The sequence below is a fragment of the Citrus sinensis genome, chromosome 6 (genome assembly GCF_022201045.2).
Source record: "Citrus sinensis cultivar Valencia sweet orange chromosome 6, DVS_A1.0, whole genome shotgun sequence".
NCBI lineage: Eukaryota > Viridiplantae > Streptophyta > Magnoliopsida > Sapindales > Rutaceae > Citrus > Citrus sinensis.
In genome coordinates this window covers 18,366,895-18,389,997 of record NC_068561.1, presented here as the reverse complement: position 1 = coordinate 18,389,997, position 23,103 = coordinate 18,366,895, and the positions used below count along the sequence as shown (strand labels likewise).

The window sequence follows — 23,103 nt, the reverse complement described above, 5'->3', positions numbered from 1 at the left end:
TAAATCGATTTAATTAATGAGTAATTTTTTTGTAAATGAATAAAATATTTTCACTAAATTCTATAGAAATAATGTTAATTTTTTAAATAATTAATAATCTTATATGAATTTATTGATTTTGTATTATATTTATTAATATTATATGTAATTTATAATATTTATATTTATCACGATATTGATGCCATGATTTTTCTTACGATATAATTTTCTTTAGATATTTGCATTCTCACTTTAGCTAAATATTTAAATTTAAATAAATAAATAAAACCCACAAACGCAACCTTAAATTAGTGTCTAAATGAAGATCCCAAACACACCCATGCTGTAAATTCTTTTTTCTCTGTGGTGGCCTTACTTCTTTAACAAATGAAATTATCAATAACATTTTTTCAAAGATATTTAAAAGCAGTAAATAAGAAAAGAATAAAGCAAAAGCACAGGGCACTTTAGTAAAAGAGCAGACGGTTAAAATTCAATTATGGGAGCGGGTGCATGTAAATCGTGCTTGATGAAAACCCTAGAATAGTCAGGCATCGGAATCCAAAAAGGGAAAAAGAGAGAAATAAAAGGGGGAAGACAAAAGAAGGGCATCCGATATTAGTGGAAAGCAAAAGAAACCACGGAATGGGAATTGGAATGGAATAGAAGTGATTGATATTTTGCAGTTGGATTTCATAAAGGAAAAAAAATGATATCGGAGGGAAAGGAACAGTCAGCACGGATATTGGCGACGTGCTTAATTGCCGGAGCCGTGATGGTGGCCGGATTTTCGTTGTTAACTCTCTACTTAGCAGCTCCAAATGACAGGTGGTTACAATGGACTAGAAAGAAGAAGAAGCCGGTACGGGTTTACATGGACGGTTGCTTCGACATGATGCACTACGGCCATTGCAACGCGCTCCGTCAGGCGCGTGCCCTTGGGGATCAGTTGGTGGTGGGTGTTGTTAGCGATGCCGAAATCATCGCCAACAAGGGGCCACCCGTGACCCCTCTTCACGAGAGGATGATTATGGTGAATGCTGTCAAATGGGTCGATGAGGTCATCTCCGATGCGCCTTATGCCATAACCAAAGATTTTATGAAGAAACTGTTTGATGAGTACAACATCGATTACATTATTCACGGGGACGATCCTTGTGTTCTTCCTGATGGAACTGATGCCTACGAACTTGCCAAGAAGGCTGGTCGCTACAAGCAGATTAAGCGTACCGAAGGTGTCTCCAGCACTGATATTGTTGGTACGTTCTGTTCCCCATGAATTTTGGATTTTTATTCTTCTTTTTTAGTGTTTGCGTTTTTTTTTTTAAAAAAAAATTCATAAATGAATGAACAGGTCGCATGCTTCTCTGCGTCAGAGAGAGATCCATTAGCGACAGCCACAATCACTCATCCTTGCAGAGGCAGTTCAGCCACGGTCACAACCAGAAAGTTGAAGAGCGCGGATCTGGTGGAACTCGTGTCTCTCATTTTCTACCAACTTCGCGAAGAATTGTTCAATTCTCTAATGGCAAGGTATGCTGAATGGTTAAATTGGAAATTTTGAACTTCAAACAGTGTTAGTGTATGTAATTGCTTCTTGCATGTTTGATTTGAAGAAGTTTTTGTTATAGTTTTATCATATCAGTGCCAACGAAATTTATGCCATGGGACTTGGGCTACATTACTTTTCTCTGGTATTACTGTTAATGATGCAATGGAAATTAAAACTATGTAAATTAGCTCTCTCTGTGTCTTGAAATTCAATTTTAGACTGCTTTTTATACATAATTTTTGGAATGAGCTTCCGCATTTCTAATTCTACATTCAAAACCACAATTCTATCAGTTCCTAATATCACACTATGCACCACGCTTCTGCATGACAGCCCTTAAAAAAAAAAAATAAGTATACCAAAGAGGTCTTGCACCAGTGACTGGCAGATTTCCTAAGGGCCTCTCTGTTGAAATTTTAATCTGGAATTGTATGCTATTTCAGCTGCTAGCTCTGTGTGTGTGTGTGTGTTTTTTTTTTTTTGGAGCCTCCATTTTTTCCTTGGTCTTTTCTGTTCCTCCTAGTTGTGATTAATAAACTTGTCTTAGATTCCTTCTTTTCTTTACCTACAAGATTTGGCATTTGTTTCTCCTCCCCGTTCATCCTTTCTAGTGGCATTGTTCCTTATGAAATTATTCTGTGAGGCTTACCTCGGACTCTCTTGATGATAATTATACTGTGGCTGCAGGGGCCTGGTCCTGATGCTCGAATAATTTACATTGATGGTGCATTTGATCTATTTCACGCTGGACATGTTGAGGTATATTTTTGTTCTGTTATTGTTGTTATCAACCATTAATAACCTTCATATACTAAAGATGTTTGTGCTTTAAATGGGTGGGTGACTTTTGAGTTTTTCAAGTTTTTTTGTCTGAATAAAAAATATGCTAGGGAATATGTTTTAACTCAAGAGGGAGTGACCTGGTTATTGTTTTCTGCAAAACTTGTGATAGTTGTATTCTTACATTGTATGCCTTTTGGTAGTCCATTTTATTACTCCATTTTGGATGACTTCAGTCTACCTATTTCAGATTCTTGTTTCCCACCCTCACATTTTCAGATTTTGGTGTCATTACTGCATATTTTATTATGGGTTGAGTTCTATCATGTCTTTTTCTGTTTAAATTTATCTTCATCTCTGTTATTTTACACTCATTTTTGTATTTATTGCCAATTATCTTGTGTTGTAGATTTTGAGGATTGCTCGGGGGCTTGGAGATTTTCTTCTTGTTGGGATACACAATGATCAAACAGTCAGGTTGAAAAATCCTTCTATATCCTTCATTTTGTTAGACTTTGCCCTGATTCTATAGTCGTCTTTTATATTAAGAAAATCGAGCGAAGTTTCTGACCTTTATCATGTGTTATGGAAACTTAATCACATGGCTCTGCAGTGCTAAAAGAGGAGCTCATCGCCCTATCATGAATCTTCACGAAAGAAGTTTAAGTGTTTTAGCTTGCCGCTATGTTGATGAGGTTATAATTGGTGCTCCTTGGGAAGTTTCTAAAGACATGGTTAGTTTCTCTGTTAACTCTTGTTATTTTCCTTGTGCCTTCTAAGTATCTTTCATTTTGTGTTGATATTTAAATTGTTACTCGTTGTAAGCTAGTTAAATTGTCCGGCTAGTTATTAGGCTTTGTGTTGATATTTAAATTGTCAGGCTAGATGTTGATTTAAATCATCAGTAAAGATGTTTTCTCAAACGCTGGTTCATAGCTCTTGAATATTAATTAAAATTGGATGATTGATTCAGAGAAATCAAAAATCAGAAAGATATTATTAATAGTACTAATGTAGTTACGCCTGGAAATTATTAGTTAATATATATACATCTGGTGATATCTAGTTTATTCATTTCTGGGTTATCTAAAATACTTGTGTTAGCTTTGCATAAGAGTGCAAGATGCATTGGCCATGAAGGAATCGGTGCTGGAGTCTGAGTTTCTCTGAGTGATGGATGCTTGGAAGTTAGAAATGGTGGATGCTACTAATAATTTTTAGGAAGCAGTAGCTAGCGGTCAGTGATGTGGTTGTGCTGGATGGCATCCCCACCAGGGTCTTTTTCTTTGTGTGGGACAGTTATTCCCACATCCATCTTGTGGGAACTCTTTTTTTCTAAAAATTAAAATTACTTGATCTCTCTCTTTTTTTTTTTTTTTTCCCTTGAGCTTCAAATGGTCAAGAGACACTGTATACACACATTGCATGTTTTTTGCTGTAGGCTCTAGGGAAAGAAGAATATTAGATATCTTGAAGGAGAGAAGCAAAGAATTGACTATTCAGTTGAATTCTAGGATCTTGACTCTTGTGGACTTTCCTAGCTCATTTTTGGAATTAGTTTATGTCTTAGAATTTTCCTTCTTCTTTGGTTCAAGGATGACTGGTCAAAGTCATGACATGGGTCTTTATTACTGATATGACTTGATTTTTTTTTTTTTTTGGCTGCAGATTACAACATTCAACATCTCATTAGTTGTCCACGGAACTGTAGCTGAGAACAATGATTTTCAAAAGGTAAATTTTGTAGAAGTTTCTAGTTGTGGTTGCAAAGAGTTGACCACTGACTATTGTGGTGCCACGTACACCTTTTCGCTGACAGATTATTTTTGTTATATAGGATGATGGCAATCCATATGCTATTCCAATTAGCATGGATATCTTCAAAGTTCTGGAAAGTCCACTCGATATTACTACTACCACGATAATTAGGAGGATTGTATCAAATCACGAGGCATATCAGGTTCACCTACCTTCAAAAACCTTGTTATTTGATGCTCTTGATCAACTTTGCATGTTTTCACCACATGTTTTAAGAAAGGAGCCACTTGACTATTGGCTGAAAGAAAAGAGTTCACTCTGCAAAACTTGCCTTTTAATATGTCCCTAAAAAAAGACCTTTTCACTGCTCTTCCGACCCTGGGAGCATGTGATGGTTGTTCTAGTAGTTGGCCAAGTCAGTGTAACATATGTATGAAGATGGGAGAATCAACCTGTTTAAGGCTGTTGTATGCGTAATAGGTTTGTCTTCTCGAAATTATAGTATGGGAGTTATGGGCTTGTTCTAACGTGTCCATGGAGCAGTTTGGTGCTTTGGGCCATTAAATGCTTCTTGTTTTGTGCAATGTTTGTTTGTTTGTTTGTTTGTTTGTTTGCTGTGTTGGTGTGTTTTTTTCTGTTTAATCCACGGAGAAATGAAAATGTGTTTCTTTCTTCTGCAGAAACGAAATGAGAAAAAGAATGCAAGCGAGAAAAGGTACTATGAGGGCAAGACTTTTGTGTCTGGTGATTGACTGATGATATATCATATGGTGCACATACGTGGCCAGCCATTGGATGCATTCTCATTCTTTCTGTAGTTATCACTTGCAAGTAGAACGGATTTTTGTTGTATTGGCAATATGGATAACTGAATAGGGTTGGCGTTTGTACAACGAACAGTCTCAAGATCATACAATTGCTGAGTTAGTCTTACAATGCAATTCTGTACTTGTATTTTGTAGAGCCGGATTCTTGGAATTTTGTTCCAAGGTGATAATTAAAAGTTTAGGATAGAGTTGAGTTAAGCCGGTTATATGCTTGTTGGCAAGCATTCATGTAATGGCACATACTGTTTTCAACGCGACAGATTTAGCATTTATCTGGTAATTTGATCTCATTTCCTCTTCAGCTGAGATTGAGAAGGGCACTTTTGTTTAGGATTCAGATAAAGGAATTATCTGAAAAAAAAAACATGGGCTTTTCCATCTGATTCGCCGACCTAGTGTTCATCCTATGTGACGAAGGACATTGACTGTACGATAGACTTGTATATGGCTGTCTTAACACTTCATCTTCTAACCAGCCGCCAAAGAAATATTAGTTCCTAGACCACATTATTAAAGCGTAGATATCTTTTGTCAAGTCCACCTAAATTCAGCCAATCGAATTGACTCCCTTAATTAGCTTGGAAATTAGGAAAATTATTGCAATGCAAAAATTAAAATAATAACGGAAAATCTGTCATTGTTTAATTCAGATGATTTCTTCCCTTGATTCCGGACTACTGACCGAATTTAAATATATCATTATTTATTTATTTTACAAGATGAACAATCGCATCATCAATTCAAGCGCAATAGTGCATGCTTGTGAACAAAATCTTTTGATGACTCCTGTCCAGCTATCTCTTCTTTCCCATTGGCCACGGCCAAGGAAGCAAAATGCAAAACTTGTATGAATTATTTACGTGGCCTTTTTGTGTACACAAAAAGAAAAAAAAAAGTACAAAGTCATCAAGAACACAAAGCAGGAGTATACGGCTTGGTGGAGATGCGATCCAGTACAATTACAAAAGCCATAATAAGTTCACTGCTATAACCAGGTTGTATAACTAAGCTAAAAACGTCGTCGCTTAGCATTACGGTAGAGTTCATGACTCTCTTCCTCGCAATCTTGGCCACGACTTGTCCTTCCGCATTACTTATCTTGCAGTTTCGATTCCTGAAAGAACCCTCAATCCTGAAATCCGGCGTCGTCCCCCTTTGTTGTCTACCTCGTCCTGATGCTGACCCCATGAACACCTCCGCCTTATCCTTGCCGCCACCGAAAAACGCCATCGATGAGCTCCTCATCGAAAATACTTTACACCCCGGACTGCTCTTTCCACAGTCATCCTCTTCCCTGTACGCGTTCCACTGGTATTGCATGCTCAGTATCTGTCCATAGCCATGCACAAAAGTTTCATCAGAGATTCATAAAGTGCAGTGTTGTAAAGCCTTTGCACAATATATATATATAGAGACGCGTATATTTACCTGGGGTTTTAAAGAAAGCAGAGCATTGCCAGCTCCGTCCATGAGCACTAGACCGGAAGCAGCAACACAAGGATGATTCCGCGAGTAATTCTCAACACGGAAAACTAATCTCCCTTGCTGATCAAACACTGTGAACCCATCAGTGCCTTGGAAGCTCATGCTTGATCTCTTCCACACAGTGAGCGTGCTCGGACGTAAACGGTAATCATCATCTCCTTTCTGTTTCAATCCACTGCGTTTGTTCTCACTGGGATAAATTTTGGACATGGTTGCCTTGTGCCGTTAATCTTGAATGAATATTGATCTCCAATAATGACTTGAAACCCAAATTAAGCTAGCTTTAGCAAGCACTTTAATCTTATTTACATATATATATATAGAGAGAGAGAGAGAGAAAGAGAGAGACGTGCGTGGAAAGAGAGTTCCTTTGTCTCGGATGTTATGTCTCCGTTGGTGGCTTACACAATTAATTCCGCAGGCCCCCAGCTTTATGCAGCTATCAGTGACCTGGCATGAATTGGTATTTAAGATACAGATATAAATGAGTTATAATTATGGTAATATATGTATTATGGCCATACTTTTAGGGGGGTGTGGGGAGATGAACAATTAATTTGATTATTAATGGGACGCGCCTCCTTTTTAAGAAGTGGGTTGTTATCTAGTTTTTATGCTGCTCCTGCTTTTAGTTTATATAAGTTGTGTTGGGGGCACACAAAAAAGTTGGCGGTCTAGGAATTAAGGAAAAGGAAAAATCATCATTTTCGTTTATCCCTCCGTGTGCAGCCACTACCAAACATCATAAGTAGACTTCTAAAAGTCACAAGAATCACGACCTACATGCATAGGGCAGTAGGCCAGGACCTTTATGTCTTATATGTGCAATATATATATTTCAAATTGCCCAATGGTTTTTATTTTTCTTTACCCACCGAATCTTGCTTAGTGCTCTTGCGAGTAATGTGTAATCCTCTAATAAATAGATAGATTAATTCAAAGAATTAGTATCTTCTCATGATTAAGTGCTATTAATACTAATATTGAATGGTTGAGATTTAATCAGTCTTTATATCTATTAAACTCAAATTACTTATGTGAATTCTACTCATAAAAATTTATTTTAGGAGTAAATTCTTATATCTAATTTTTAAAATTCTATACTGCATAAAAATCTCTATTTTTTTTTATACAATCCAATTTATACACGTTGTTGAAACCCCATTGATAATATACGTAATATATTTTAAGTTTGAGTATCCTTTTTAAAATTTAAAATTTTAATTTCTTCAAGAAAAATAGGAGAGAGAAAATAAAAATGTTGTACCAAACAATATACTACTGCAGTTATTGTCTTAGTTAATAAATTGTGAGAAGATTTTTATATTTTTATGGTCAATAGAAGCTTCTTAGACCTTGCATTCATGTGACCAATAATTTGTCGCGACGATGAAAATTTAGCTCTCAACTTGCTCCCAAAAGGGGAAATTAATTCAAAGCTAGCGGCGGGAGACCTAGTACCCACTCTGTGCCTAATATTTTCATGTGGGCTTTTTAGTTGAATGCGTAAAAGCTTATTAATTGGTTGTTTTTTAGCTGCTTGTCGCTACTCGAAGAATTCAATGATACCCTCCATAAGCATGAAGGCGATAACAGTTGTAGTAATGTTTGATTCCTCTACGTGAAATCTTATGAATGAAAACAAGCGAGATAAGGGTTTGAATGACAGATGGTCAATCACACCCAAGGTCTTTTTTTTCCAACATTAACCATGTGGAAACGAGTATTAGTGCCTCTAAAATATTAATTTAATTGTTAATTAATCGTCCAACTTGGCTTAGTTTCCTCGATTTTGAGTCATCAAAGCACTAACTCGTCTAACCACCGAGTTGAATTTTATTTGATTTGGTTAATCTACGTGGTATCATTTTCTCCATGAAATTAAAATATAAGCACTCCTCTAATTAGGTCATTGTATGTAGCCCGTACTAGGATATATTTCTATATATAAGGGGTCATTTTTTAATACTACAGTAGGGATGGTAATGGCACCCGTAAATTTGTCCAAATTCACCTGTCAAAATCCACCGGTTGCGGGTAATTTTATAGGTTGTGGGCGAGTTTAGTATTAGAAATTGAACCCCACATTACGTTGCGGCTGAGTTTGGTATTAGCTAAATATCCGATGGATAGCCGCAGGGATATCCGCCAAACCTGCAATTTTTTTCCCAAATATTTTCAATGTAATTTTAATTAAAAAAATAATTAAATCTAAAAATATATAAATTAAATAAATGTAAAGTGTAAACATGTCATGTGTGGTGTGTGTAAGTTACAACTCATAACCTAACCTAAAGGAAACCCAAACTATTTCCTTTTCACCTATAAACAGCAGCCGCAAAACCTAACCTTCCTAACCGTTTCCCTTTCACCTGTGAACAACAGTCTCACACCCATTTCCCTTTCACCAGTGAGCTGCAGCCGCAAACCCATGAATTTTTCATGGCATTTGTAGGTTTTTTTTTTATGGATTTATATATTGCATACTTAAATTTGAGAATTTGTGTTGGATTGATGTTGAAATTTTAATTTTCTATTTACATTGATTAAATTTAGAATTGTGGAATTTCAGGTTATTAATATAAAATTTACATATTGTACATTTGTGATTTTAAATGTGAGAATCCGCTGGGTACCATTGCAGGTTTGGTAATTGTCAAAACCCGTAGCAAGTTGATTTTTCTAAAAAATTAAAACCCACAACGGGTGCGGGTGTGGGTTTGGTAACAGTAAACTCGTTGCAGACGATGCTTATTGCCATCCTTGTATAGCAGTTATAAAAATTACTGTATCACTTGCGATATAAATATATACAATTGGATTTTATCAATGATTCATAAAATTGGTATTTAGTTAGGATGATATTTTAATTTTAATAATTAAAAATTTAATCAAGATGATATCCAAAAAGTTTTTATTTAAGGTTAAATAATAACAACGAACAAATATAGTTTATCTAAACTTCTATATTTTTCATCTTGTCTCGCTTCTTCACAAAGAATTGCTAGATTAGTAAAGATTGGGGTAATGCCAATGAGTAAAATCAAGTATTTAAAATTATACTCTTACAATTATACATGATAAAAGGGATCACTATTCTATTAACATGTATGTGTTGTTGAAGATTTTCTAATTCATATTTATCATCCACACATTAACATGCGTGTGTGTAAGCTTATTTAATGTTTTATTTTTTAGTGATTTAGAAAACATTTTTTAATTACTTAAAAATAAAATTATATCTATGAACCTGCAAATAACTCAGCAACTTCAATATTACAAAGTAATTATTATTAAGTAGTTAGTTATATATAATACTAAATTAAACCAATGGTGACTTAAATCCAAGGGTTCACAAGATTATTATTTTCAGGGTTGTAAAATTTCATACAAAATCATAGAAAAATCTTCATATAAAATAAGAAAAAAAAAGTTATAAAATGTCACTTTAAAAGGAAACTCACATCCAGTATAAGACGCGTGCATTTTAATTGCAGGTGGTATTTGGTAAGCATCCACCATGAATAAAAACAAAATTTAACCTGGATTAGGATTAGGATTAGGATTAGGATTAGAGGGTCACTAGAATATGTTTGGGAATAAAAAATTCCATTACTTTGTAGTCCATATGGGATTTAATGTGTGTGTGTGTGTTAGTTAATTAATTTTATTTAGAAGGGGAAAGTTTATGGAGATAAATTGCCCTAGCGTCATCATCATTAGGTCGATCGATCGTTGTATTCTAAATAATCTATTGATTAAATAGACGGTAATAAAAATCAAATAATAATTAATGTCATAAATATATTAATTTATATAGTCAAAGCGAACTGCATATCGTAAAAAGGAATGTGAAAATTTCCTAGTTTAATCAACTAAAAACATGTGGGGTAGATGGTTAGAAAATATTGACTAGTGTGTATGCATATGCGGAATTAATTAATCTAAACGTTCCTTATCAGAATTGATGGTGTCATAACTGCATATTTTATTATGGGTTAAGTTGTATCATGTCTTTTTCTTTTTAAATTTATCTTTATCTCTGTTATTTTACACTTATTTTTGTATTTATTGCCAATTATCTTGCGTTGTATATTTTGAGGATTGCTCGGGGGCTTGGAGATTTTCTTCTTGTTGGGATACACAATGATCAAACAGTCAGGTTGAAAAATCCTTCTATATCCTTCATTTCGTTAGACTTTGCCCTGATTCTTTAGTCGTCTTTTATATTAAGAAAATTGAGCGAAGTTTCTGACCTTTATCATGTGTTATGGAAACTTAATCACATGGCTCTGCAGTGCTAAAAGAGGAGCTCATCGCCCTATCATGAATCTTCACGAAAGAAGTTTAAGTGTTTTAGCTTGTCGCTATGTTGATGAGGTTATAATTGGTGCTCCTTGGGAAGTTTCTAAAGACATGGTTAGTTTCTCTGTTAAACTCTTGTTATTTTCCTTGTGTCTTCTAAGTATCTTTCATTTTGTGTTACTCGTTGTAAGCTAGTTATTAGGCTTTATGTTGATACTTAAATTGTCAGGCTATATGTTGATTTAAATCATCAGTAAAGATGTTTTCTCAAACGTTGATTCATAGCTCTTGAATATTGATTAAAATTGGATGATTGATTCAGAGAAATCAAAAATCAGAAAGATATTATTAATAGTACTAATGTAGTTACGCCTGGAAATTATTAGTTAATATATATACATCTGGTGATATCTAGTTTATTCATTTCTGGGTTATCTAAAATACTTGTGTTAGCTTTTGCATAAGAGTGCAAGATGCATTGGCCATGAAGGAATTGGTGCTGGAGTCTGAGTTTCTCTGAGTGATGCATGTTTGGAAGCTAGAAATGGTGGATGCTACTAATAATTTTTAGGAAGCACTAGCTAGCTGTCAGTGATGTGGTTGTGCTAGATGGCATCCCCACCGGGGTCTTTTTCTTTGTGTGGGACGGTTATTCCCACATCCATCTTGTGGGAACTCTTTTTTTCTAAAAATTAAAATTACTTGATCTCTCTCTTTTTTTTTTTTTTCTCCCTTGAGCTTCAAATGGTCAAGAGACACTGTATACACACATTGCATGTTTTTTTCTGTAGGCTCTAGGGAAAGAAGAATATTAGATATCTTGAAGGAGAGAAGCAAAGAATTGAATATTCAGTTGAATTCTACGATCTTGACTCTTGTGGACTTTCCTAGCTCATTTTTGGAATTAGTTTATGTCTTAGAATTTTCCTTCTTCTTTGGTTCAAGGATGACTGGTCAAAGTCATGACATGGGTCTTTATTACTGATATAACTTGATTTTTTTTTTTTTGGCTGCAGATTACAACATTCAACATCTCATTATTGTTAGTCTTGTAATTATCTTTGTAGTTATCGTTAGTCTTGTAATTATCCTTGTAGTTATCTTGTAAGCTAATGTTTATCATATGTATTCTTAGCTTGTATATAAGTGAAGTATATGTGATATGAACCTCATTGAAAATTGAGGCTTACAAATCGTCCTCCAGAGTTTTATTGTTTTATGGTATTAGAGTTTTATAAGTCTAACGACCTTTGTGTTAAATTCTCAATCTTTTCATGATGAGTTCTTCTTCCACTTCCCATGCTAATTCTTCGTCTCTGCCCTCTAATATTACCAATTCAGTCAATGTTCATCTTAACCGAAATAATTATCCTTTGTGGCTTGCTCAAATTGTGCCTCTTCTTCGCAGTCGTAATTTGCAAAAATATGTTGATGGCACAAGCATTTGTCCTGCTCCTTTTCTAAAAGACGAAAATGGAGAAGTAACTGATATAATTAATCCAACATATGAGGAATGGATCCAGAACGATCAACTTGTTCTCTCTTGGATTAATGGCTCTCTTTCTCAATCCTTGCTAAGTACTGTTGCACGTTACACTTCTGCACGTGCTGTCTGGTCTTCTTTAGAACAACGTTTTGCTTCCCAAAATCAACAACGAATCGTCGAGTTGCGTACTGAGCTAGTTACTACTAAACGTGGTGATCTTTCTATTTCTGATTTTCTGGATAAAATTCATTATATTGCTGACAATCTCTCTATCTCTGGTAGTCCTATTTCTGATGAAGACTTGGTCTCCATCATTATGAGTAATGTTGGTCCTTTATATGAAAATACAGTTGCCTCTGTTCAAGCTCGTGAAACTCTTATTAGTTATGCTGGTCTTGAAGCTTTACTTTTGAGTGCTGAGCGACGTCTCACTTCTATTAAACAATATCCTTATTCGTCCGACTCAACAGTTGTCATGAAAGCCACTCGAGGTGGCCCAAATAATAGAGGTGGTCGTGGCTTCCCGCGTAATAATGGTGGTCGTGGTGGTGTTAATAATTTTTCTGGGGGTTTCAATGGTGGTAATGGTTTTACTGGATGGTCTAGTGGTTCTAATCATACTGGTTTTGGTTCTCAAAATAGAGGGCTACTGCCAACTCCAGGACATGGGAATTTTTCCTCTTCGCCAAATTTCAATCCTGGTAATGGTCATATCAACAAACCCTCAATGGGTCATTTTCCTTCTGGTAATCAGATTCAATGCCAAATCTATCAGAAAATGGGTCACTCAGCTATTGATTGCTACAATCGCATGAATCATGCATATGAGGGTCGTATCCCTCCCCAACGGCTTTCTGCAATGATTTCTACATCACCATCTTTTGATTCCCCAAATTGGTTAACAGATACTGGTGCTAATGCTCATATAACTCCAGATAATGGGAATTTAATGCATCCTCGTGATTACAATGGTCAAGATACCATCGGTGGTGTCGTCGGTGGTTCAGGTTTGCCTATTAAATCCATTGGTCATTCTTACTTATCTGCTAATTCTTCCATTTTTCTTTTAAATGATGTTCATCATTGTCCACAAGCTTCCCATAATATTTTATCCGTTCATAAATTTTCTAATGACAATCATTGTAGTTTCACATTCTTTCCTAATTATTTTGTTGTACAGGATCTGGCAACGAAGAAGACACTTTTCCGCGGACCGAGCAGTAATAGTCTTTATCTATTTATTGGTCGAATTTTTCAACCTAGTCATCCATTTGCTTATGTTGGTGTTCGTAGTGATGCTCGAATTTGGCATTCACGGCTTGGACATCCTTCGTCCGTAGTTTTAAATAAACTTATATCTTTTAATAAGCTACTCATTTTGGGATCTCGATCGTTATTTTTTTGTTTGTCATGTCCTTTAGGAAAGAGTCAGAAATTACCTTTTACAGGTTTTTTTTTCAGTTTCTCATTCTCCTTTGGAATTAATACATTCTGATGTTTGGACCTATCCTATTCGTTCTATTTCTGGTTATAAATATTATGTTATCTTTATTGATAATTTTTCCAGATATGTATGGCTTTATCCTATGCGATTGAAATATGATGTTTTTATAATTTTTAAAACTTTTAAATCATTGGTCGAAAATATGTTTTCCACTACTATTAAGTCACTTTAAACTGATGGTGGTGGTGAATATGTTAATCATCAATTTAAGGATTATCTAAATACTCATGGCATTAATCATCGTCTCACATGTCCTCATCATCCTGAACAAAATGGTATTGTTGAACGTAAACATAGACAAATTGTTGACATGGGCTTAACTTTACTTGCACATGCCTCAATGCCTACTACTTATTGGACTGGAGCTTTTTATACATTTGTATATTTAATTAATCGTCTACCATCTCAATCTTTAAAATTTCAAGTATCGTACTCTTTACTATTTTCTAAAACTCCTCAATATGATTTTTTAAAGACCTTTGGATGTGCATGTTACCCTTATCTTCGCCCTTACAATTCAAATAAATTACAATTTCGTTCTAAAGAGTGTGTTTTCTTGGGATACTCATTCAATCAACATGGATATCGTTGTTTGCATATTCCTTCAGGCACTGTATTTATATCTCGTCATGTTCTTTTTAATGAAAATAAATTTCCTTTCATTGACCATGTTACTGTTAGGCCTCTGGGGGTGAGTACTTCAATGTCAGATTCTACAGGACTCAATATTCTTTGGATTAATGCTAATACTTCACATTCAGCTCCAACAGAACCTACATCACAATCTCCTTCCCAAGCCACGTCACCATCTTCATTTAATTCACCTTTACCCCATTCCCTATCATCTCCAATTAATTCTCCATCATTACGTTCAAGTGCCTCTTCATCTTCCTCCACTCCACTCATCTCAAATACAAATTCTCCTAGCCTTAATTCGGCCCCCACCAATTCAAGTAATAATACAATTCCAGAATCATTATCTTCACCTACACTGACACCATCGATGCCCTGTGATAATATTACTTCGGATGCATTATCTTCTCATCCAATGGTCACTCAAGCAAGAGTTGGTATTGTGAAACCAAACCCAAAATATGCAAATGTAGTTACTAATGATGTTGTTGAGCCTAATGGTTTTGTACAGGCAAATAAGGAATCTCGTTGGCGACAGGCAATGGGTGATGAATTTAATGCTCTTCAAAGAGCTGGTACTTGGGTATTAGTTCCTCCACATCCATCTTACAATGTCCTTCCAAATAAATGGGTGTATCGAATTAAGCGAAAAGCTGATGGAAGTATTGCTAATGGTTTAGTTGCTAATGGTTTTCATCAACAACCTGGCCTTGATTTTGGTGAGACGTTTAGTCCAGTGGTTAATCACAATACCATTCGTCTCATTTTAGCTATATATGTTACCAATAGCTGGCCTATTCGACAATTAGATGTGCAAAATGCTTTCCTGCATGGTTATTTACAGGAGGATGTCTATATGCGCCAACTTATTGGCTTTGTTGATCCACAATATCCTACTTTTGTGTGTAAGCTTCGCCGATCTCTCTACGGCCTTAAACAAGCTCCTAGAGCATGGTTTCAATGGTTCTCTAGTCATTTAGAACAATTGGGCTTTCATGAATCACTAGCAGACTATTCTTTATTTATTTATTCACATGATTCAGTGCTTCTATATTTACTCATCTATGTCGATGATATTTTAATTACGGGAAATAGTTCATATCATATTTCTCAAATGATACATCATATGAGCAAATTATTCTCTATGAAAGATCTTGGTCCTGTACATTATTTTTTAGGTATTGAAGCTACTCAAACAGCAATGGGGCTCCACTTGTGTCAAACCAAGTATATTCTAGATCTTTTACATCGCACTGAGTTCCTCCATTCAAAGCCTATGACAACACCAGCAGTGAGTGGTCGTCGTCTCAGTCTGTTTGATGGTGATTTACTTTCAAATCCCACCGAATATCGTAGTGTTGTTGGTGCCCTGCAGTATCTTACAATCACTCGTCCGGATATTTCATTTGCCGTTAATCAAGTTTGTCAATACATGCATCATCCTACAATAGCTCATTGGTGTGCAGTTAAACGCATCTTGCGGTATTTGAAGGGTACAACCACTCATGGTCTGCTTTATTCATCTGGTTCAATGGAACTACAAGCCTTTTCTGATGCCGACTATGCTGGATATCCTGATGATCGAGTATCCACAGGGGGTTCCTGCATATTTATTGGACTTAATCTCATTTCTTGGAGTTCTAAGAAGCAAAAAGGGGTTTCTCGTTCCAGTACCGAGGCTGAGTACAGACAGCTTGCATATACAGCTGCTACGTTATCTTGGTTTTGATCTTTGTTCAAAGACTTACATATTCCTCTGTCTTGTCCTCGCATGTGGTGTGATAACATAAGTGCCATTTCCTTGGCCTCCAATCATGTGTTTCATGCCCGGACTCGTCATGTAGAGGTTGACTATCACTATGTTCGAGAAAAGGTTGTTCGCGGAGAGCTTGATGTTCGTTATATCTCTACTCTCGATCAACTTGCTGATTGTCTTACTAAAGGCCTGTCGACTTCTCGCTTTCGCTATCTAATTTCCAAGCTTCCAGTTCGTTCTTGTTCTGTCAGCTTGCGGGGGTGTGATAATGATAAAGATAAAACTTAAAATTTTCTTATCGTTAGTCTTGTAATTATCTTTGTAGTTATCGTTAGTCTTGTAATTATCCTTGTAGCTATCTTGTAAGCTAATGTTTATCATATGTATTCTTAGCTTGTATATAAGTGAAGTATATGTGATATGAACCTGATTGAAAACTGAGGCTTACAAATCGTCCTCCAGAGTTTTATTGTTTTAAAGTCCACCTAAATTCAGCCAATTGAATTTTGACTCCCTTAATTAGCTTGGAAATTAGGGAAATTATTGCAATGCAAAAATTAAAAATAATAACGGAAAATAAGTCATTGTTTAATTCAGATGATTTCTTCCTTTGATTCCGGACTACTGATCGAATTTAAATATATCATTATTTATATATTTTACAAGATGAACAATCGTATCATCAATTCAAGCGCAATATTGCATGCTTGTGAAGAAAATCTTTTGATGACTCCTGTCCAGCTATCTCTTCTTTCCCACTGGCCATGGCCAAGGAAGCAAAATGCAAAACTTGTATGAATTATTTACGTGGGCTTTTTGTGTACACAAAAAGAAGAAAAAAGTACAAAGTCATCAAGAACAGAGAGCAGGAGTATACGGCTTGGTGGAGATGCGATCCAGTACAATTACAAAAGCCATAATAAGCTCACTGCTATAACCAGGTTGTATAACTAAGCTAAAAACGTCGTCGCTTAGCATTACGGTAGAGTTCATGACTCTCTTCCTCGCAATCTTGGCCACGACTTGTCCTTCCGCATTACTAATCTTGCAGTTTCGATTCCTGAAAGAACCCTCAATCCTGAAATCCGGCGTCGTCCCCCTTTGTTGTCTACCTCGTCCTGATGCTGACCCCATGAACACCTCCGCCTTATCCTTGCCGCCACCGAAAAACGTCATCGATGAGCTCCTCATCGAAAATACTTTACACCGCGGACTGCTCCTTCCACAGTCATCCTCTTCCCTGTACGCGTTCCACTGGTATTGCATGCTCAGTATCTGTCCATAGCCATGCACAAAAGTTTCATCAGAGATTCATAAAGTGCGGTGTTGTAAAGCCTTTGCACAATATATATATATAGAAACGCGTATATATACCTGGGGTTTTAAAGAAAGCAGAGCATTGCCAGCTCCGTCCATGAGCACTAGACCGGAAGCAGCAACACAAGGATGATTCCGCGAGTAATTGTCAACGCGGAAAACTAATCTCCCTTGCTGATCAAACACTGTGAACCCATCAGTGCCTTGGAAGCTCATGCTTGATCTCTTCCACACAGTGAGCGTGCTCGGGCGTAAACGATAATCATCATCTCCTTTCTGTTTCAATTCATTGCGTTTGTTCTCACTGGGATAAATTTTGGACATGGTTGCCTTGTGCCGTTAATCTTGAATGAATCTTGATCTCCAATAATGACTTGAAACCCAAATTAAGCTAGCTTTAGCAAGTACTTTAATCTTATTTACATATATATAGAGAGAGAGAAAGAGAGAGACGTGCGTGGAAAGAGAGTTCCTTTGTCTCGGATGTTATGTCTCCGTTGGTGACCTGGTTTAATTTTTTCTTTAAATTATTCATCACCACCAATCCATGAATTGGTATTTAAGATACCGACATAAATGAGTTATAATTATCTGGCTATATTTTTATGGGGGGGAAAAAGATGTACAATTAATTTGATTATTAATGGGACGCGCCTCCTTTTTGCGAAGTGGGTTGTTATCTAGTTTTTATGCTGCTCGTGCTTTTGCTTGTTATGCGTACACATGATTTTAGTTTATATAAGTTGTGTTGGGGGCACACAAAAAAGTTGGCGGCCTAGGAATTAAGGAAAAGGAAAATCATCATTTTCGTTTATCCCTCCGTGTGCAGCCACTACCAAACATCATAAGTAGACTTCTAAAGTCACAAGAATCACGACCTACATGCATAGGGCAGTAGGCCAGGACCTTTATGTCTTATATGTGCAATATATATATTTCAAATTGCCCAATGGTTTTTATTTTTCAAAGAATTAGTATCTTCTTATGATTAAGTGCTATTTATACTAATATTGAATGGTTGAGGTTTAATCAAATCTTTATATCTATTAAACTCAAATTACTTATGTGAATTCTACTCATAAAAATTTATTTTAGGAGTAAATTCTTATATCCAATTTTTAAAATTCTATACTGCATAAAAATCTCTATTTTTTTTTTATACAATCCAATTTATAGACATTGTTGAAACCCCATTGATAATATATGTAATATATTTTAAGTTTGAGGATCCTTTTTAAAATTTAAAATTTTAATTTCTTCAAAAAAAGTAGGAGAGAGAAAATAAAAATGTTGTACCAAACAATATAGTACTGTAGTTATTGTCTTAATTAATAAATTGTGAGAAGATTTTTATATTTTTATGGTCAATAGCAGCTTCTTTGACCTTGCATGCATGTGACCAATAATTTGTCGCGACGATGAAAATTTAGCTCTCAACTTGCTCTCAACCAATGGGCCTTTGGTCCAGTGGGAGAGCTATTGCACTTAGAATAATGAGTGCAAGGGTTCGAGCCTCCATAAAAGTATTTATGAGGCTTATTTACAATCCTTCCTCAATTATCACATAATTGAGTGGAGCCAGTTTATTCCTCACGAAATGTGAGTAGAGTGGACAACCCTCGAATATTTGAGAGGGTTTGAAGAATTTGGGCAGCGCTTCAGAGGAGTACATGCCACGATGAAGGTCCCAATTGTAGAATCTGTGTGTAAATATTAATTGTAATACCTACAGTCCTGTATAAACAGTATTCAAAAAAAAAAAAAAATTCAAAGCTAGCGGCGGGAGACCTAGTACCCACTCTGTGCCTAATATTTTCATGTGGGCTTTTTAGTTGAATGCGTAAAAGCTTATTAATTGGTTGCTTTTTAGCTGCTTGTCGCTACTCGAAGAATTCAATGATACCCTCCATAAGCATGAAGGCGATAACAGTTGTAGTAATGTTTGATTCCTCTACGTGAAATCTTATCAATGAAAACAAGCGAGATAAGGGTTTGAATGACAGATGGTCAATCACACCCAAGGTCTTTTTTTCCAACATTAACCATGTGAAAGCGAGTCTTAGTGCCTCTAAAATATTGATTTAATTGTTAATTAATCGTCCAACTTGGCTTAGTGCCCTCGATTTTGAGTCATCAAAGCACTAACTCGTCTAACCACCGAGTTGAATTTTATTTGATTTGGTTAATCTACGTGGTATCATTTTCTCCATGAAATTAAAATATAAGCACTCCTCTAATTAGGTCATTGTCTGTAGCCCGTACTAGGATATATTTCTATATATAAGGGGTCATTTTTTAATACTGCAGTAGGGATGGCAATGGCACCCGTAAATTTGTCCAAATTCACCTGTCAAAATCCGCCCGCTGTGGGTAATTTTATAGGTTGTGGGCGAGTTTAGTATTAGAAATTGAACCCCACATTACGTTGCTGCTGGGTTTGGTATTAGCTAAATATCCGATGGATAGCCGCAGGGATATCCGCCAAACCTGTAATTTTTTTCCCAAATATTTTCAATGTAATTTTAATTAAAAAAATAATTAAATCTAAAAATATATAAATTAAATAAATGTAAAGTGTAAACATGTCATGTGTGGTGTGTGTAAGTTACAACTCATAACCTAACCTAAAGGAAACCCAAACTATTTCCTTTTCACCTATAAACAGCAGCCGCAAAACCTAACCTTCGTAACCGTATCCCTTTCACCTGCGAATTTGAGAATTTGTGTTGGATTGATGTTGAAATTTTAATTTTATATTTACATTGATCAAATTTAAAATTGAGTATGTTATGTGGAATTTGAGGTTATTAATATAAATTTACATATTAAATATTTGTGATTTTAAATGTGACAACCTGCAAAAAATCCATTGAGTACCATTACAGGTTTAGTAATTATCAAAACCCGTAGTGGGTGGATTTTTCTAAAAAATTAAAACCCACAATAGGTGCGGGTGCGGGTTTGGTAATAGCAAATATACTGCGGGCGATGCCCATTGCCATCCTTATACAACAATTATAAAAATTACTATATCACTAGGGATATAAATATATACAATTAGATTTGATCAATGGTTCATAAAATTAGAATTTAGTTAGGATAATATTTTAATTTTAATAATTAAAAAATTAATCAAGATGATATCCAAAAAAGTTTTTATTTAAGATTAAATAATAACAACAAACAAATATAGTTTATCTAAACTTCTATATTTTTCATCTTGTTCTCGCTTCTTCACAAAGAATTGCTAGATTAGTAAAGATTGGGGTAATGACAATGAGTAAAATCAAGTGTTTAAAATTATACTCTTACAATTATACATGATAAAAGGGATCACTATTCTATTAACATGCATGTATTGTTGAAGATTTGCTGATTCATAATTATCATGTACACATTAACATGCGTGTGTTTGCGTGTGTGTGCAAGCTTATTTAATGTTTTATTTTTTGGTGATTTAGAAAATATTTTTTAATTACTTAAAAATAAAATTATATCTATGAACCTACATATAACTCAGCAACTTCAATATTACACAGTAATTATTACAGCATGATAGAAAAATCTTCATATAAAATAAGAAAAAAAAAAGTTATAAAATGTCACTTTAAAAGGAAACTCACATCCAGTATACGACGCGTGCATTTTAATTGCCGGTGGTATTTGGTAAGCATCCACCATGAATAAAAACAAAATTTAACCTGGATTAGGATTAGGATTAGGATTAGGATTAGAGGGTCACTAGAATATGTTTGGGAATAAAAAATTCCATTACTTTGTAGTCCATATGGGATTTAATGTGTGTGTGTGTGTGTTAGTTAATTAATTTTATTTAGAAGGGGAAAGTTTATGGAGGTAAGTGGCCCTAGCGTCATCATCATTAGGTCGATCGATCGTTGTATTTTAAATAATCTATTGATTAAATAGACGGTAATAAAAATCAAATAATAATTAATGTCATATATATATTAATTTATGTAGTCAAAGCGAACTGCATATCGTAAAAAGGAATGTGAAAAATTCCTAGTTTAATCAACTAAAAACATGTGGGGTAGATGGTTAGAAAATATTGGAATTATTTTATTAATTAATTTTGCCTCGATCAGAATTGATGGAGGCACAAGAAGAAAGAAAATTGACTAGTGTGTATGCATATGCGGAATTAATTAATCTAAACGTTCCTTATCCCCCAAAAATAATAATAATAATAATAATAATTTAAACGTTCCATCATCATGACTTTCCTTTTCTCCTTTAATTTTGATCACCATGTGTAGATGGCGATGGGGGGTAATTTGAGTGATATCCAAATTGGCATGAGAAGTTGGGATTGATCTTTTGAAATAAATAAAAAGACTAATTAATTTTGTTATTTATTATTTCACAGTGCTCATGGGAAAAACTAAGAAAAAGGCAAAGCCAAAAGGCTATCTGAGACGATAGTGAGTTCTGGTGATGCTTGTAGTGCGCTTTCAGTTATCAGATGAGTTGCTGATTTCGTGGGGGGAAAAAGGCCAAAAAGGAATGATGACAAGAGAGTTACAAAGTTTTTTTTCTTAAAAATTTGATCCAAAAAGTTTGTGGATAATTCATTACATTAAGCAGAGATTATTAGGTTCACATGCGCCCATGTGGTGGTCTTAGGCATCGTTTGTTTTGTAAGCTTTTTGGCAGCTTAACTAGAAACACTTTAATAATAGATTATTTTTTCATGGAAAGAATTGTTCTAAAAATGATTACAAATAATTTCTACTCGATCGTTGTTGATATTTACTGACAATTTTTTGGATACTCATCCTTCTTTTCATTAGCCATACCAATTCCCATAGACCCTTAAGACTTACTTGATTATACAATGGATATCCATATCCGAAACATTGTCATCCTTGAAAATGACAAACGCCCATCAACTTTTTCCTTAACTCTGTTACAATTTCTATTCCCTGTTAGTTGTGGTTTACATACGAGCCATATGCTATAATACCAAATGAAACCCTAAATTAATCCTCTAAATATTTTTTTAATTCAAAAGGCATTGGGTTCGGTTCATTGATCAATAAATAATAAGAGCATCATAGCAAGCGCGCTTTTGATGCTTTCATTCATTGATTTATTAATCACTTTTTGTTTTTTTTTTTGCTCTTCTAATTCCCATATTGCAATACATATCTATCAACAGATGGTAAAAAAACCATTTATGAAGTTTATGGACAAAATAAACCTAACTTTATTGCTAAATTATTAACATAGAATATGTTTATATATAGTATATACTAATTCGGTGGTGCATGCATTAAGATCATGTCAGAATCATAAAAAAATTGTTGTGACTTGTGAGATAACAAAAGTGCATGCTGTCCCTGCAAATGCCATATACTAAATTATTTACAAGAATAAGAAAAATTAGAACTAGACATGATCGTGAACTGGTTATGATATTGATCAGCGAAGAGGAATTGTTGAGTGGTGATAAAATGAATGGTTTATCACAATATATTAATCTTTTCAAAAAGCTGAATGAGTAGTGACAAAATACAAACATCAAAGTTGTAAATAAGGATAAGACAATTGAGAGGACCATGATGATGAGAATGGAAGATAGTAGAAATCAGATCATGTAAACTGATGATTGAGTGACATTGAGTCTAAAGAGGACCAAACAATCAATACATATTTGTTCCATATAGTTCGTTTCTTGGATTACAACCAATTAAAAGTACT

General features: G+C 35.0%; 3 protein-coding genes across 7 annotated transcripts; 1 reads left to right on the top strand and 2 right to left on the bottom strand.

Moving 5' to 3' along the window:
• Positions 1-479: 479 nt before the first annotated feature.
• Positions 480-11,879, top strand: LOC102624616 (ethanolamine-phosphate cytidylyltransferase). 5 transcript variants are annotated; one of them, XM_006481211.4, is made up of 8 exons: positions 486-1,238; positions 1,334-1,512; positions 2,219-2,290; positions 2,721-2,788; positions 2,925-3,045; positions 3,980-4,045; positions 4,149-4,271; positions 4,750-5,202. In XM_006481211.4, the coding sequence occupies exons 1-8, from the start codon at positions 689-691 to the stop codon at positions 4,819-4,821; spliced, it is 1,251 nt and encodes a 416-aa protein (XP_006481274.1). In that variant the 5' UTR covers positions 486-688; the 3' UTR covers positions 4,822-5,202. The 5 variants fall into 5 exon arrangements, with proteins under 5 accessions (XP_052299282.1, XP_052299280.1, XP_052299279.1 ...); XM_052443322.1 differs by lacking the exons at positions 2,925-3,045; positions 3,980-4,045; positions 4,149-4,271; positions 4,750-5,202 and adding exons at positions 10,680-10,800; positions 11,703-11,879 and having other exon boundaries at positions 480-1,238; XM_052443320.1 differs by lacking the exons at positions 2,925-3,045; positions 3,980-4,045; positions 4,149-4,271; positions 4,750-5,202 and adding exons at positions 10,680-10,800; positions 11,152-11,211 and having other exon boundaries at positions 480-1,238.
• On the bottom strand, positions 5,702-6,744 carry LOC102624324 (protein LURP-one-related 17-like). Its single transcript, XM_006481210.4, has 2 exons — positions 6,325-6,744; positions 5,702-6,225 (listed from the first exon to the last, which is right to left on the bottom strand). Exons 1-2 carry the CDS (start codon positions 6,589-6,591, stop codon positions 5,803-5,805), a joined length of 690 nt encoding a protein of 229 aa, XP_006481273.2. The 5' UTR covers positions 6,592-6,744; the 3' UTR covers positions 5,702-5,802.
• Positions 11,880-16,838: 4,959 nt separating the features above from the next.
• On the bottom strand, positions 16,839-17,803 carry LOC102624038 (protein LURP-one-related 17-like). Its single transcript, XM_006481209.3, has 2 exons — positions 17,440-17,803; positions 16,839-17,340 (listed from the first exon to the last, which is right to left on the bottom strand). Exons 1-2 carry the CDS (start codon positions 17,704-17,706, stop codon positions 16,918-16,920), a joined length of 690 nt encoding a protein of 229 aa, XP_006481272.1. The 5' UTR covers positions 17,707-17,803; the 3' UTR covers positions 16,839-16,917.
• Positions 17,804-23,103: the final 5,300 nt, after the last annotated feature.